We start from the raw sequence: 15,253 nt of genomic DNA on the forward strand, positions 1-15,253 counted from the left end.
ATGTTGTTTTAGGGAAAAGATGTGTGTGATGTTCAATAGGTAAAGTGGCCAGTTATGATCTTTTCTGTAGATGCTTGCCTTATGGGGTTCGACTTTGGACATTTTTTTCCATTTTCCTTTGGGAATTTTGTTCTTCTAAATTCCAGTGTTGTACTCTGTCTTAACCTTGTGCAGATCTATGTGTCTGTTGGCTATAGTTGTAAAAGGTTTGGATATGGCCCATGTGTGACTTGAATCCTGATCTATTCTTCCAGATTATTCTTGGGTACCTGAATGGTATAATGATTAAGTATAATGATTAGGCTTATTATTCTTGTTTATTCGTCCATCTGAAGATCCAAGGGCTTCAGGGAATGCTGTTTTGATACCTTAGAGATTTCTGTTAACCCCTTTGCCCCTGTTCTGGCGCACATTATGTAGGCCTGGTGGCATGTTTATTTTCTCTCTCCATCTCTGAATTTGGATATAGAATGTTAAAGAGATCGATTACCCTTTAAGCCACCCATACCCATCTCCCTTCTTCCTAATTGTTCCTCTCTGGGCCACATGAGATAAGCTTTCTTACTTCTGAATATAATTGACCTCATCTCAAGAGTTTGGCTACCTTGAGGGCATTTTGATATAGTGCACAGCACGGTAGTCATTATTAACCGATATCTGTCCCCTTTGCCTTTAACCTGTTGTTGGTGAGATCTTGGAGCTTCAGAAGTTGAGATGTCTCTCAGATACCTTGTTTGCTCTGGGTTTTGCCTCACTACTTCATATAATAGTGATTCCTGCCTTCACAGATGGTTTAATCCAGTACTGCTTAGGGAATGCTTTTTCATGTTTCTTCATAATAAATGATGTTGAAACATTTTGAATCGTAGTAGGTGTTGAAATACAGTGAGGAAGGTATTTGGTACTAGTTTCTCATTTATGAAACAGTAAAAGCTTTACTCTATCTCCTGTTAAATACCCATGCATTAGAAACCCTAGAAAAAGCTAATCAGCCTGAAGAAGACAAAACTATCCACTGGACTCTCGTCAGATGCTGCCTTTTCTCCCGGGAAAACTGGATTCTCCCGTAATGTTTGACTAATTGCTAATTTTTTGGATCTCTGCTCTTAGACGCCATTTGCCCAGGGCAGTTTTCTTGACACTGAGACAGCATTCAGTGGAGTTCTCTGTTACGGTTTTATAGCTTCCTGTACACTTACTAACACTCCTACCACTTTATTGTTATTTGATGTTTTGGAATCTGTCCCTAATAGTCTGTAAGCTCTGTAACAGCCACAACTATGTCAGTTTTAGTGCCTGGCATTTAGTGGCCCCTTAAATTTTTTTTTTTAATATATGAGTTAAAGATAAATTTTAGCACTTTGGATATGTTTTATTTCCTACTTTTCTGTGTGTGTACTCATAAAGGTGTATACATATATGTAGATATTTCTATAAAGATATTACCCTGGAATTTCACCTTGCTTGTTGGAGTAGAGTTTTAAAATCAGCATGATGTGAAATTGCCCTTCCATCTTTATCATACATAGAGTAAGTCAACACAATTTTTCCCTCCAGCGTTCATTGATAAAATTGTGTACAGTGGTATTCTGTCTCTCTATACACAGCCATCCAGAGTTCTCCAGAACCAGACTCTGATGTACCCATCTGGCAATCCTCCCTGCTGTCCACTTGGTTACCCTGGTTCGGTTGGGTTTCTCCTATCTTAAGTTAGCTAAGTTTGCCCTATGTTTTCTGGTTTCCACTCCTTAGTTCATGCCATTCTCCCGCTTTGGAAGACCCTATCTTTTCCCTTTCTGTTCACCTTCAAGGTCCTCCTCAAATTCTACCTGGCCCTGACCCACTCTGAGTTGTCTTTTTCCTCTTCTGAGTTTTTGCCATTTATTGCCCCTGGTCGTCCTTTGACATTTCTAATGTTACCTTCTTGGGGATGTTGTCTTGATTTTGTGTGTGTTTGTGTTTTCTAGTCAGCTAGATTGTTTGACCACTGAAGACAGAAATACTCTTCTGTTTCTTTGTGTTCTTCACAGTTTAGGCCTGGCACAAAGTTTCTCACTAAATAATTTATTTGGTTTTAACTATAAAAAGTTGCTCCTCACATTTTATAGCATGAACCTTGAATAGAGTGCTTTGATGAGAGTATTTTTCATTTTGTGTCTTTAAAAAACATTCTACGAATATCCAGTTCTGTTTTGTCTTACTGCTTGCACGTCATGGCTGACCCCGAGTTATAGGGGAGTCTGTATGCAAGTAGCACAAGAGGTTTAGTAGCTGTGGGTGAATTGTGGCCCAGTAACATCGAAATTTCTGGTGATACAGCATGAAATAAGAATTTTACTAGGTGAGGGAAGAGAATGGATTGGAGGATAGCTTTTCACTTGAGCAGAGATCCATTTCTTAAAACTACAGCACTGTTTTCTGAAAACCGTGCTATTCCCAAGGTATAAAATCCCCAGAAAGATGATTTGATTCCTTAATACAGTGGGTGCCATGTTCTTACATGACTAACTGTAACCTAATACTCTCGTGGCTTAAATGAGAAATTGCTACAGAGATCTATTTAAGAAATTCCTTTTAATTGATTTGTTTCTTAGGATCTGGCTCTCCTACCTTGGTATAGCCTAAAAGTGACTTGGAATTGTAACTAGTAGTGGAATGTTGAAAAAGATGCTCAGAGCCCTCGTTGTCTGTCGTCACAGAAGTGAACAAAATGGCATTCCTAATATTTACTAATTAGGTGAACTTGCTTCTTTGTTACCTATTTGTCAGACTGTTGAAATGTAAAATGCAGACTGCACTGATGTGGAAGAGATTGTTTGTTTGTTTAGGTACAAAGAGGATGGTGAAGCTTTATTAATTTTACTTCCCTCCGAAGAAAAAGGGATGGTGCAGCAGCTTCTCCAGAAGAAAGTGCCTGTGAAGGAAATCAGGTAAGAACTGCTGGGTGTGTTGAAGTTACCGTTGGGAGAACGGAGGTGCAGAATCATCATGCTGAGTTATGTACACTTCATTCCCTCCTCCCTCTCGTCTTCCACTGTCTGCTTTGTGACTTTTTTTGTTTGCTAGTGTTCTTCTAAACACGTTTCCTGGAAGACTGTTAATGCAGAAAATAAGATGAAGTGGAGAACTTGTTAGCTTCAGCAGGCATTGATTGTTGAAAAGATTATACATATTGGATAAAATTTGTAGGGTTGTATGTCCTTTTCAGAGGACTCTGCTGTCCATTGAAGATACTCAGATTGTCAGCAGATTTGATCAGGATCGGAGTTTCATCTGTACTGGGGTCCTTGAAACATCCTGGCTTTACTTGGAGGGAAGATTTGGAGGGTGTTTAGATGGGAAGTGGGGCAGGTGGGTTGGGTAAGGGTTCGATGGAACAAGACTGAGTTGAAATTGTTGAGGCTAAGCGAAAGTTATCTACCTTTTGTGTCTTTAATTTTATATATGATTTTATAATTAAAGTAAAAACCACCTCGTCCACCCCCATCTACTACTACTCCAGCTTTGCAGGAGCAGAGTGGTTCGGTTTATAATCAGGGAAAAAAGTGGGATTTATTTTGTGAAACATAGACCCTTGTAAGAATTTCATTCTTTCCTGTAGCTTCCCTTGGTGGAGTTAAGTAGCAATTCTGTTACATTGTGCCTGATTTCCAGATAAGGAGACCATTATTTATATCTTTTGGCTCCTTGCTTATTATTTGAAATTGGCTTTATGATATTTGGCTGAAAATGGAAGTACTTACAACAATGACATTAACTTTCATTTATTCTATTGCATGGACAGATCTCCTGTTAGAGTATTTTCTAACATTACGGACCTAAGAAGCAACCAGTGATAATTGAAAATTAACCTTAGTATCTTTCACTTAGCATGGGGCATTTAAAGATGATTTCTGATCTTGATCTTTTTTCCCCCCTGCATTATGCAGAATACCTGAGAGTCAGGTTTACGTCTAGTGTAATTTCAGTCTAATCTGGCTCCTAGATGAGAAATAATGTTATAGGTTTAAAAATACTGAGGAAGATAGGAAAATGCTATATACTGTTTTCAGTTTCTAAAATTGAGATGTCTAAGTTTAACCTGTATTTTTTTGTTACAAAGAATTAATCCAGAAAAACTTATAGACGTCCAGAAAAAATTGGAATCATTTTTAGCACAAGATCAAGATTTAAAAGAAAGAGCTCAAAGGGTAAGTCGTTGGTAAATTGGATACCTTAGTTGGAATGGAGCATACAATAAAGTTAGAATTCATCATTTTCTACTACTTTACGTTTCATGGTTATGCTTCAGGTAGTCAAGTGGTGCAGTTCACAGATAACCAGAACATTCTTTAACTTTTAAAAAGACTCTGTACCTCGAAGTGTCCGGGTGGCTCAGTCGGTTAAACGTTCAACTCTTGGTTTTGGCTCAGGTCATGATCTCATGGTTTTTAGGATTGATCCCCACATTGGGTTCTGCACTGGTGGCATGGAGCCTGCTTGGGATTCTCTCTCTCTCTTTGCCCCTCCCTTGCTCACACTCTCTCTTTTTCTCTCAAAATAAATAAATTAACATTTTTAAAAAACTAAAAAAAAGTGATTATGTATTTCTTAGAACAAACTGGGAAAATGTCAGCTTTGTGCTTCTTCAGCAAGCTTATTGTAATTTCTTATATTAGCTTAAATTTCTAGAAAGCATAGCACTTTTACTGAATCCTCTTTAAGAATGAAATTTTAATCTATAAATATGACTTAATGTTCCCAAATTACTTTTTTTTGACTTGCTAATCCTCTTGATTAGCAAATACAAAGAATTACCACTTTCAGTTAAACTTACTTTTCAGTTCCTAGAGTGCCTAGCAGTAGATGCTTTAGAAAAGGAAGAAGGGAAGTAATTTTGTGTTGTGCTAACAGCTTCCTAGTCTCTAAACGGACAAATATTTGAATCCCTGTTACAAAGCTCATCCTTTTCGCCACGCTCTTATGTACATGGAGGTTACCAGATCTACATATTATCTCTCTCTCTGCATCTCCCATAACATATCAGCAGTGAGTTAAGAGTGTCAGGATTCAGAGGTTGGATTCTGTGTCAGCAGAGAGATGAAATGAGAGGAAGGAAATAAGAGATGTGGAAAGAGCATCCTAAGTGGATAAGGAGCCTGAGCAGAGAAATAGTCAGTAGTAAGGCTTTTACGTTATGGTTTTGAAACTGGATATTCTCGGGAAAGAAGTTTTATTTAAAGAGCAGATTTTACGTTTCTGGTTAAAAATTAACTTCTGTTATATTTTATCAAGTTAGCCTCACTCTGCTTAAAATACCATGAGTGATGAAAGCTGGAATTTAAATGCTTACTTTGTGTCAAGTGCTTAGTCATGATGTGACTTTGTTACATGGCAGTTTGATACGTGTTCTTTCTTCATCTTCCCAACAACCCAGGAGGGAGGCAACACTGATGTGACTTTACACAGGAGTAAATAGTAGATGGAGAAAATTAAAAATTGTCCAGGATCGGGGTGCCTGGGTGACTCAGTTGGTTGAACGTCCGACTTCGGCTCAGGTCATGATCTCGCGGTTCGTGAGTTCAAGCCCCATGTTGGGCTCTATGCTGTCAGCTCAGAGCCTGGAGCCTGTTTCAGATTCTGTGTCCCCCTCTCTCTCCGCCCCACCCCTGCTTGTACTCTTTCTCTGTCTTTCAAAAATGAATAAACATAAAAAAAAAAATTAAAAAAAAATTGTCTAGGATCACATAAGCTGTTAAGTAGCAGACCTGAGACTGATATCCACATTTGACTTTCTTCAGAAATTCCATGATACATCAGGAGGATTATAAGAAAACCAAATACTGAACTGTGCCAAGTTGGATTTCTATAGTCTCACTTCACCTGAAATCTAATGAAAAAGACCTTTAAAGGGGAAATTTTTTTTCCTTTAATTTTTGGGTATGCAAACATTTGTGTGTGCAGATATCATCTAGCAGACATTGTTTAAATCTTTTAGAAAGTTTGGAAATAGTATGCACATTTAAAACTATTATACATGAATTCTGAGATGTCATAACTTACTGCATACCTAAGAGGTCATTCAATTATGAATCAGGAAATAAAGAACAATGGAAGGATGTTTCACTAGTTTGTGCATACAACAAATGAGCCTTCCAGAACAAAGATTATAGAATGCACATTGAAATAAATGATGTGATTTATTGGGTGTCACGCATGGTTTAGCAGAATGGCTAACTATATTGCCAGCAGCAGCAAGCTATCTAGTTTCATAGAAGTGATTTTCTAGCCTTTGATTATAATCTGGAGAGAACAAAAACGATAGGCAACAGGGGTGATTTTTTTGTGTGTGTGAACAATTGTAGGGGAAAAATTATCCTTGAACTGGAGCCATTCATTGTTTTTCATGCCTCTGGAGACAGGGAAAATGGTTTGAAGAAAGGATTAGTATAAATTTATAACAAATATGAAGTTCAGGAAATATTGAAATGGGAATTAAATGGACTTATAAAAATTTTAAAATAAGAAATGCTTGCATAGATGTGTTTCATCATCTTTGTTGCCTGACTGTGTTACAGACTGATAAAGGATCAGGATCATGTTTAAATTTTGGTTTATAGAGTTCTTGGTATACAGATACCTTTTTTCTTTATAAACAAACACCAAAGAAAAATAACACAAGTTCATGATGACAAATTACTTGAAGTGATAATGTAAAAGGGAAGGCTTTAGGAGTAAACTTCATGTCATGATTTTATTAAGCTTCATTTAAATATGGTAACATTTTATTATGTTAGAAAAGGTATTCTTTTCTAAGAATAAATAAAGAATACCTTTAACTAAATAAATAAATACCTTTAACCAATAACTAAAATAATTATTACTAATAGCTAGTATTTATTGGTACTTACTATATTCCAGAAGATACACCCTGGTACTCTAGATCCATTTTCTCGGTTAATTTCTCATAACATTTTATTTAAAAAAAAATTTTTTTTTTCAACGTTTTATTTTATTTTTTTTGGGGGGACAGAGAGAGACAGAGCATGAACGGGGGAGCGTCATGCTCAGACACAGAATCGGGAGACACAGAATTGGAAACAGGCTCCAGGCTCTGAGCCATCAGCCCAGAGCCTGACGTGGGGCTCGAACTCACAGACCGCGAGATCGTGACCTGGCTGAAGTCGGACGCTTAACCGACTGCGCCACCCAGGCGCCCCTCTCATAACATTTTAAATAGAAGGTGTTATGATCTCTGATAGATGAGGAAACTGACAGAGATACAAGAGGTTTGAGCAGCTAGTAAGATAAGGAGCTCAGATTGTCATCTGTATCATTATATATATATCCTACTTTTTCCCCCTGTTAGACTATACTGCAATGGACTGATACTAACTTGTAGAATAGCTTTCTGAGAAGGTGATATTCTATGTTGAGTTGGCTTGATGAAACCAAATTTGAAGTCTTATCTAATATTACAGTTACAAAAAGGTAGTTTTTTAAAATGTAGAATGGAGATATGCTCAATTATTTTATTATTAAAATTTTTTATTTTAATGTTTATTTTTAAGAGAGAAAGAGAGAGACAGAGAGTGAGCGGGGGTGGGGGGGGTGGGGGGGGGTGGGGGTGGGGAGGAGGGGGTGCAGAGAGATAGTGAGACACAGAATCCAAAGCAGGCTCCAGGCTCTGAGCTGTCAGTACAGAGCCCGGCATGGGGCTCAAGCCCAGAGCCATGAGCCGAAGTCATCTGCCCAACTGACTGAACCACCCAGGTGCCCCTATATGCTCACTTATTTTTAAGATATTTCACTACTGTTGAATTTATCCCTTTGGTTAATTTTCTTTTATCTGAGTTTAAATTTATTTTCCGTTTCTGACTATTGTATGTGTTACATGTAAACCTCTTATTTTTACAGTGTTTTGTCTCCTATATACGCTCAGTGTATCTGATGAAGGATAAAGAAATATTTGATGTGAGCAAGTTACCTATACCTGAATATGCCCTGTAAGTATTCATATTACACTTTTAGTTGTGAATCCTCAGAGGTAGAGGTCATTTGTCTGCAACCTGGTTCTCTGAGAGTCCTCATTGAAACTGCTCTGCCTTAACTTAAGAGAATCTGTTAAAGATCTGCAGAGAAAAAGATTATGTAAACTAGAAATCTAGGTGAGTGTCTAGTTCTTGTTGTTTAAAGAAGTTTCTTACTTGTAAGTGAAAATTTCTGAAAGTTTCACTGGCAGTTTCCTGTAGTTTCATCTTAAAGGAGGTAGAGAACAATTGGTAAGCGCTGTTTGAAATCTTTAAATGTCTGTAGTCCTCTTGTCTTTGGAACGCTGGCTTGGAACACCATAGACCATTCTTTTTTATGCTTTTGACACAAGTCTCCTTGTCAATTCTTCCTTTATTTTAGATTGATCCCTGTAACTGCTTGCTTATTGCCTGAGTGTTCTTTGTGTCTTGGTGTTTCTTATAGGTACTCACAGTTACCATGGCAAAATATCCTCGTTTAGTAACTGAGGTTACTATTACATAAAAAAGGAACTGTTGGTTTGTTTTGGCTCAGTATTTGAAGGACTTTTTTCCTAACCTTTTCAGCTATAAAGGAGGAATGCTCATTTTTTCAGTGGGGTTCTACCTGTGGGAAAAACATTGACAGAATTCTATAAAGCACCCTTGAGGTTAATCATAGGTTAAATATCAGCATAAAATTCCTAGTCAGTGATGACACATGTATTTTCAAGGCAAGGTCTGTGTATTTGCCTTGCTCTCCAGGAATTTGAATGTCTTTACCTTTAAATGGAGTCTGATAAAAACTTGTATCTGGGAGAGTTGCTGTTTTCTGCTCTTCACATTAGATTGTGAGTTCAGTATAATAGGTAATTTGTCAGTTGTAACATTTTAGAATGATTGAAATTGCTAGATAACAGCATGAGGCTCCTGACTCTCTGTGTAGGTAATTGATGGAAAACTGCACACCATGGATATAACATGTTTTTGTCACTGAGCTGTTTATGTAGCAGTTACTAATTTCACCTTTTCTGAATATGATTCTTGGTTTAAGTTATTAGCTCCCTTTTAGTATTCCATGAAAAAGTTCTGTCGTGGTTTTCTGATTGACTTAGCTGAGATATTAGTAAACAGGAGAGGCACAGGGCTCTGACACTGCAGGGTCATATTAATGTGACATTTTGTTGCTACAAAAACCAGTAAATCTCATCTGTTCCCAGTTGACAACCTTTGCTTTTTACTGGTGATGTCTAAGGAAGGCAGAAAGTTAACTTCTGAGCCTAAATTATTGGTATAGTTTAATTTGGTGGTGTTTAGATGTGCAAGTTCCTTGATCTATAAATTCCTTTAGAAGCCCTTTGTTACCTAAAGCAGTGTTATGTGTGCAGGATATAATAAATGTTTTTAGAAATTGTTTTCCTAAAGAAACATGTTTTGAATAGTATGTACAGTTCATTGTGCTAGATGGTAAAAAATTATAGATGTACGTACTCTTACCTTAAAAGGGCTCCAAGTTTTAGTAGCTGAGAAAGACACACAACTATAATTGTAATACACTGAGAGAATGCTCTGATGGATAGGAGTTTATGATCCCACCCTGTAGTCTCCATACTAGTAATAATGGGAGGTGCTCAGTAGTGGCTGCCTGTGTGCCAGGCCGTATGTTAAGTACATTGGATCTGTGAACTCATTTCACTCTTACGACAACCCTAGGATATCAGTACTGATCATGCCGTTTCACAAATGCGAGAACTGAGGTATAGAGGTTCAGTAACATCCTTCAGTCACACAGCTGGTGATGACAGTCAGGATTTGAACATCAACAGTCCCATTTCTGAATCTGTGCTTTCCCACTGCACCTCTGAGTTTTCTTGAATCATGTCTCATAGGAAAGAGGCAATGGAGCCGTGTCATCATGTTAGCTGTTTATTGTAGCAGGCCCGGTTTCAGGAGTTTATTTCCCATCTGCGAGTAGGAACTTAGCTGATCATAAAGTGAATCTTGATCTTAGAAGGAGAAAATAATTTTTCTTTTCTTTTTTGGTCTCGTTTAGAAATCCTTTCTTTTTGGGGTGCTTTGGTGGCTCAATCGGTTAAGTGTCTGACTTTGGCTCAGGTCATGATCTCACGGTTCATGGGTTCAAGCCCTGAGTCGGGATCTGTGCTGAATGCTTGCTCAGAGCCTGGAGCCTCTTTTGGATTCTTTGTCTCCTTTTCTCTCTGCCCGTCCCCTACTCGTGCTCTGCTTCACTCTCTCTCTCAAAAATGAATAAATGTATTTTTGTAGAAGTGATTATGTCGTAGTAAAAGAGGAGAGGACAGTGGTAATTTGAGTTTGTTCTTTGCAGAGAGCTGTTTTGTCCTTTCTTGACCATGTCTTTTTCAGGTTTAGTATTGACATTTCACAAAGTGTTTTCGTATAGTTAGCAAGTCGGATTGTTACAACAGCTGTGAGGTGGGCCTGGTAGGTTTCGATATCCTGTATTTGAGGGAGCCGAGGCTGAAAGAAGTAAATTGGAAATAGGCAGATTTAGTACTTGACCTGTTCCCTTGTTTCTGGTTTCATGCTCTTTATGTTATACCTTGTTAACCTCTTAATGAAGAGTGAGGTATCTTCAGTGTTTTCTGATGGGTATTTGGTATTTTTTGGCTTGCCTTTTGGATCATCTAATCTGTCAAGATTGAGTTGTATTTCAGAGGAGTGTTTTTTTAAAAACTCCAAAAATAGATCTCCACTCTTGAGAAACTGTTGCATAATACCATAAGCACACCATCATTGTGCTGAGATAACTGTTTTCTTTTGTTCATGTTTAAGATCTCTTGGTCTTGCTGTGGCACCTCGGGTAAGATTTCTTCAGAAAATGCAGAAACAACCCCCCAAAGAATTGGTGGTGAGCCAAGATCACAAACAAATTGAGCCAAGGGCTCCCTCCCTCACCAATGATGAAGTAGAAGAATTTAGAGCCTACTTCAATGAGAAAATGTCCATCCTTCAGAAAGGTGGGAAAAGACCAGAAGAGACAGAATACACACCGGGTAAGGGGATTAGTGATGAAGAGGAAGAAGAGAAGGAAGATGAGGAAGAAATGGAAGAGAAACTGGCAAAAGCAAAAGAGTCTCCACTTCAGTCTGTCCCTAGCACTGGGGAGTCCAAGGAAGCCCCTGGGCAGTTCTTAGACAGAGATGAGGACGAGGACGATGGACACGATGCTGATTTCTTTACAGTGAAGCGGCACAATGTGTTTGGGTTGGACCTTAAAGAGAATAAAACACCACAGGTAAGTTTATTCCCACTGGATGGTCTTCTTTTATTTCCCACCAGTTCTTACTGTGTGTTGCTTGTGGCCTTTGGGGGGAACTCTGGGGGCAGGAGGGACTAGGAGAAATTTGTAGAATGACATTCTTTGAAGTGAAGGCTCCCTCTTTCTCCATATTTAAAGATGGAATAAGTGCCAGAGAATTCTCCTTGTTCATAACCTAGGGAACTCTAAGAATGCTGACGAATTTAATCTCATTTGCTGCTCTTCTGAGGCATGTTTTAAAAGTAGCCAGAGCCATGGTTATAACGGTAAGGAAGGCAGGTGATGGGGTTCTATGGTTTATAGCGTGACGATCCTTCACTGTGATTATTAACATACTACTTTCTGATTTAAATCATTACAAATATCCCTTACAGCAATTTAATCTCCCTAAGCATGGATTTAACTTGTAACGAGACATTTGCTTTGGGGCATCAACACAGGGTCTTAAATAGAAAGCCAGCACTCCTTTTTAAAGGCCACTTATGAAGGTTTGTTAAAAATTTCATGTAGATCCTTTGTTCCTCTATAGGTACCTGCTAGGAAAAATAAAAGAGAGAATTCAGATAAAGCATCTGTTTTCTGGAGTGTCTGTAGGTGTGCGGTTAATGTGTTTCTCCTCCCCTTCCTTGGTCCCCTTCTTATTTTGCATGCATTTATTCTTCATCATTTCTTTAAAGTGAATTGAATTAAAAACTGAAGCTGAGCTCTAATTTTTAATAAACTCTAGGACTCACAGTGGAAATTCTAAATTTTGAACTGTGAAACTCAGGTGGTGTTTAAGTAACTAAATAAAAATCTTGGAAAGGTAGCAAACATCGTTATTGAGTACTTAACGTATAATTTGGTGTTTTCTGAACATTATCTCATTTGGTCCTTGAATAACCCTGTGAGGTAGGTACTGTCTCATTACACAGGTAAAGGGAAAAAACAACTGGGAAACAGAGACCGTAAGATAGTGATGTGCACTGTTTGTTGCTGGCATAGCTGGAAATTGAGCCTAGGTATTCTAATGTTTTTGGTTAAGTGCGTGGATAATGATCTGGTTTTTGAAGTGTGATTTATTACTCTTTGTTATAGAATTGATACACTTTGTGTTGTATCTGATAAATCTGTGGTTAACCTAAGGCCACAAAGATTTCCTCCTATGTTTCCCTGGGAGGTTTTATAGTTTTAGTGCTTAAATTTAGGGCTAAAGTTTATTTTAGCTTAATTTTTGTGTATGGTGTGAGGGAAGGGTTAAGGTTCTTTTATTTTCTTTTCTTTTTTTTTTAATTGGGGTCTAGTTGAACCAGTATCTTTGTTAAATAGTGCTTTCTCCATTCAGGAACCTTGTCCCCTTTGTCCAGGGTTGACCACGTATACGTAGGTCTCTTTGACTCTCGTCTCTGTTAGCCATCCTTTCACCAGTAATACCCATCTTGATTAGGTTCATGGTAAATCTCAAATTAGGTAGTACAAGTCTTCGCACTTGATATTTAAACAAAATTTTGTTTTGGTTCTTTTTGGGCCACTGTATTTTCTTATAAGTTTTTGAACCAGCTGGTTAATTGGTACAAAAAAAACCCCTTATGTTATCTCCATTGAGATTTCATTGAAATGTTTAAATCTCTTTGGGGAGAATTGACATCTTGAGTTGTCTGATTCAGCAATACAGCATATTTTTCCATTTATTTAGGCTTTTACTGTGTTTTAGTGTGGTTTTTTGATTTTAAGCATGTCTATCTTGCACATTTTTTTGTTAGATTCATCTTTATTTCATAGTTTTCAATGTTATTATAAATTATACTGTTAAAATACAAATTTCTAATCCTTTGTTTTCAGTATTTTTGTATGCTAGTCATTCCAAACTGACCCATTAGTTCTAGTGGCTTTATTTTGGGGGATTCTTTGGGATTTTCTCTGTAGATGGTAATGGGGTTTGTGAATAAAGATGGTTTCGTTTCTTCTTTCCAATCTGTGTACCTTTTATTTCATTTTCTTAATTATATTTTATGTTGAATAGCACTGGTGAGAGTGGCCATCGTTGTTCTTTTCCTCATCTGTGGGAGGGAAAACATTCAGTCTTTTATGATTATACCTGATGTTAGCTTTAAGTTTTGTGTAAATGCTTTTATCGGGGTGGGAAAGTTCCATTCCATTACTGGCTGGTTTAGTGCGTTTATCAAAATGGATGGTGAAAATTTTGTCACGTGCTTCCCCCCACCCCAGCTATTAAGGTGAATATATACTTGTTCTGTTAACATACTGATTTTTTTAATGTTGAACCAACATTGAATTCCTTTGATAACCTTCACTTAGTCATGATGTGTTTTATCTATTGCAGGGATTTGCTTTCTAATATTTTGTTAAGGATGTTTGTTTCTGTGTTTATGAGGGATATTGGCTTGTTTTCTTCTAATGACTTTGGGACTGTGACACATTTAAAAAACTTTTGATACATTTTGCCATACTATCCTATAGAGAGGTCACAGCCCTTGACCCTGGCCTTGTATGCCATTGCCCCTTTACTTACTTTAACAATGAATACTACCACGTTTTTACTATTTTGAAAAAAAATCAGTGAGAAATGTCTTACCATTTGAGTTTATCTTTTTTTGATTCTATTATTGAACATCATTTATTTCAGTTGTATAATTTCTGTGCTTGTCTTTTTCACTCCTTTTCCTGTGCTGTGATACTGGTCTTTTCTGTTGGTCTCCAAAAGTCCTTCAACATTCGTTGGTGTTCTTGGGTTTTTAAACTTTTTCTATTATCTTCTGTCACACAAAATTGTGTGTTGGCCTGCCTTCCTTACTGGATTCTGAATTCCTTGAAATCAGTGTCTTACTGGCCAGTATGTACTCAGGGCCTGGTACAGTGTCTAGCTCCTGTTGAATTTCAAAGGTGTTCCATGAATGAATGAGTGATGTGCTGAATTTCTTATTCTTTCACTTTGATAATTTTATTTGCTGTGAATTAGATATAATTCATACCTGTGGGGTTTATTTTTGGAAACCTGTATTTTGAAACTATGTAAGATTTTAAAAATATGATTTATCTGATTGGCTTAAAATGATTCAAAAGGTATTGTTTAATTTTCTATAAGCATGAGCATAAATAACTTTCTTTTTTTTTACTCATTAAATTATATGCCTGTGTAGGCCAAGCTTTGTAATTTAGGTAGTAAATAAAAGTATCTAATAGTAATGATGTAAAGTTCTAACCTAAGAATACATTTTCATGGTGTACTATAGGAAGTTCTATTTTTAAAATACCTACAGGATGTTTTTAAATGAAATAAATTGGAAGTGTATGACGTATGCATCAAACGTGAGGAATAGTTTGGGACGGCAGGATTTTGAGAGGCTGGAAAAGGAATGTTTTTCTCTTTCTTCCTGCACATTCCCTAGTGCTGTATACAGCTACAGTTGAAATTACTGGTTCTTTGGCTGAAATAGAAAGGCTTACTGCCTCCCCCCCCACCTAATCTTGCCAGCTTTACTTGTTATATGCCTTAAGGCTTTCAGAGTCAATGTTTACTTGCTCTCAGATTGTTACCATCTTTCTGGTTCTCCATCTTGTTTTTAAGGCATTTTGTTTTGCGTGTGATTTTTGCATCAGCATTTGCAGTCAGGTTTCTATTTTAGCCTTTGTTCTTGCATGTTATATTTTAGTATTGAGTTGTACTCACTGCAGGCTGCTTTCTTCCTCTATTACCTAATTTTAAGGATAGACCTGATAAAAGAATACCAACCAAACCATACTCACAATGGAAATAATACTATTATTTACACATAAATGCTATATTCCCCTTGGGAGACTTAAGTACTTTTTCCAGACACGGTTGTCTTTGTTCACATATTTTTTTGTTGCTCCTGTTTCATAATTGCTGTTAGGGACAACATACCAGACATGTAAGAGAACTGGTTTCATTCCTTCTATCACAGGCTGTTCTTTGTCCCGATTATCTTTCTTTCCTTTCTTG

The 15,253-nt window shown here is 37.3% G+C and overlaps 1 protein-coding gene across 1 annotated transcript in view; it reads left to right on the top strand.

Moving 5' to 3' along the window:
• The window catches only part of DDX10 (DEAD-box helicase 10), a 281,218-nt gene that overhangs the window by 42,034 nt on the left and 223,931 nt on the right, over nt 1-15,253 (top strand). The window contains exons 10-13 of the mRNA XM_043579268.1: nt 2,829-2,930; nt 4,103-4,190; nt 7,897-7,985; nt 10,803-11,265. Of these exons, the coding sequence (XP_043435203.1) occupies nt 2,829-2,930; nt 4,103-4,190; nt 7,897-7,985; nt 10,803-11,265 (742 nt within the window). The remainder of the gene's footprint in view (nt 1-2,828; nt 2,931-4,102; nt 4,191-7,896; nt 7,986-10,802; nt 11,266-15,253) is intronic.

This window comes from Prionailurus bengalensis, chromosome D1, assembly GCF_016509475.1.
Source record: "Prionailurus bengalensis isolate Pbe53 chromosome D1, Fcat_Pben_1.1_paternal_pri, whole genome shotgun sequence".
Classification (NCBI taxonomy): Eukaryota; Metazoa; Chordata; class Mammalia; order Carnivora; family Felidae; genus Prionailurus; species Prionailurus bengalensis.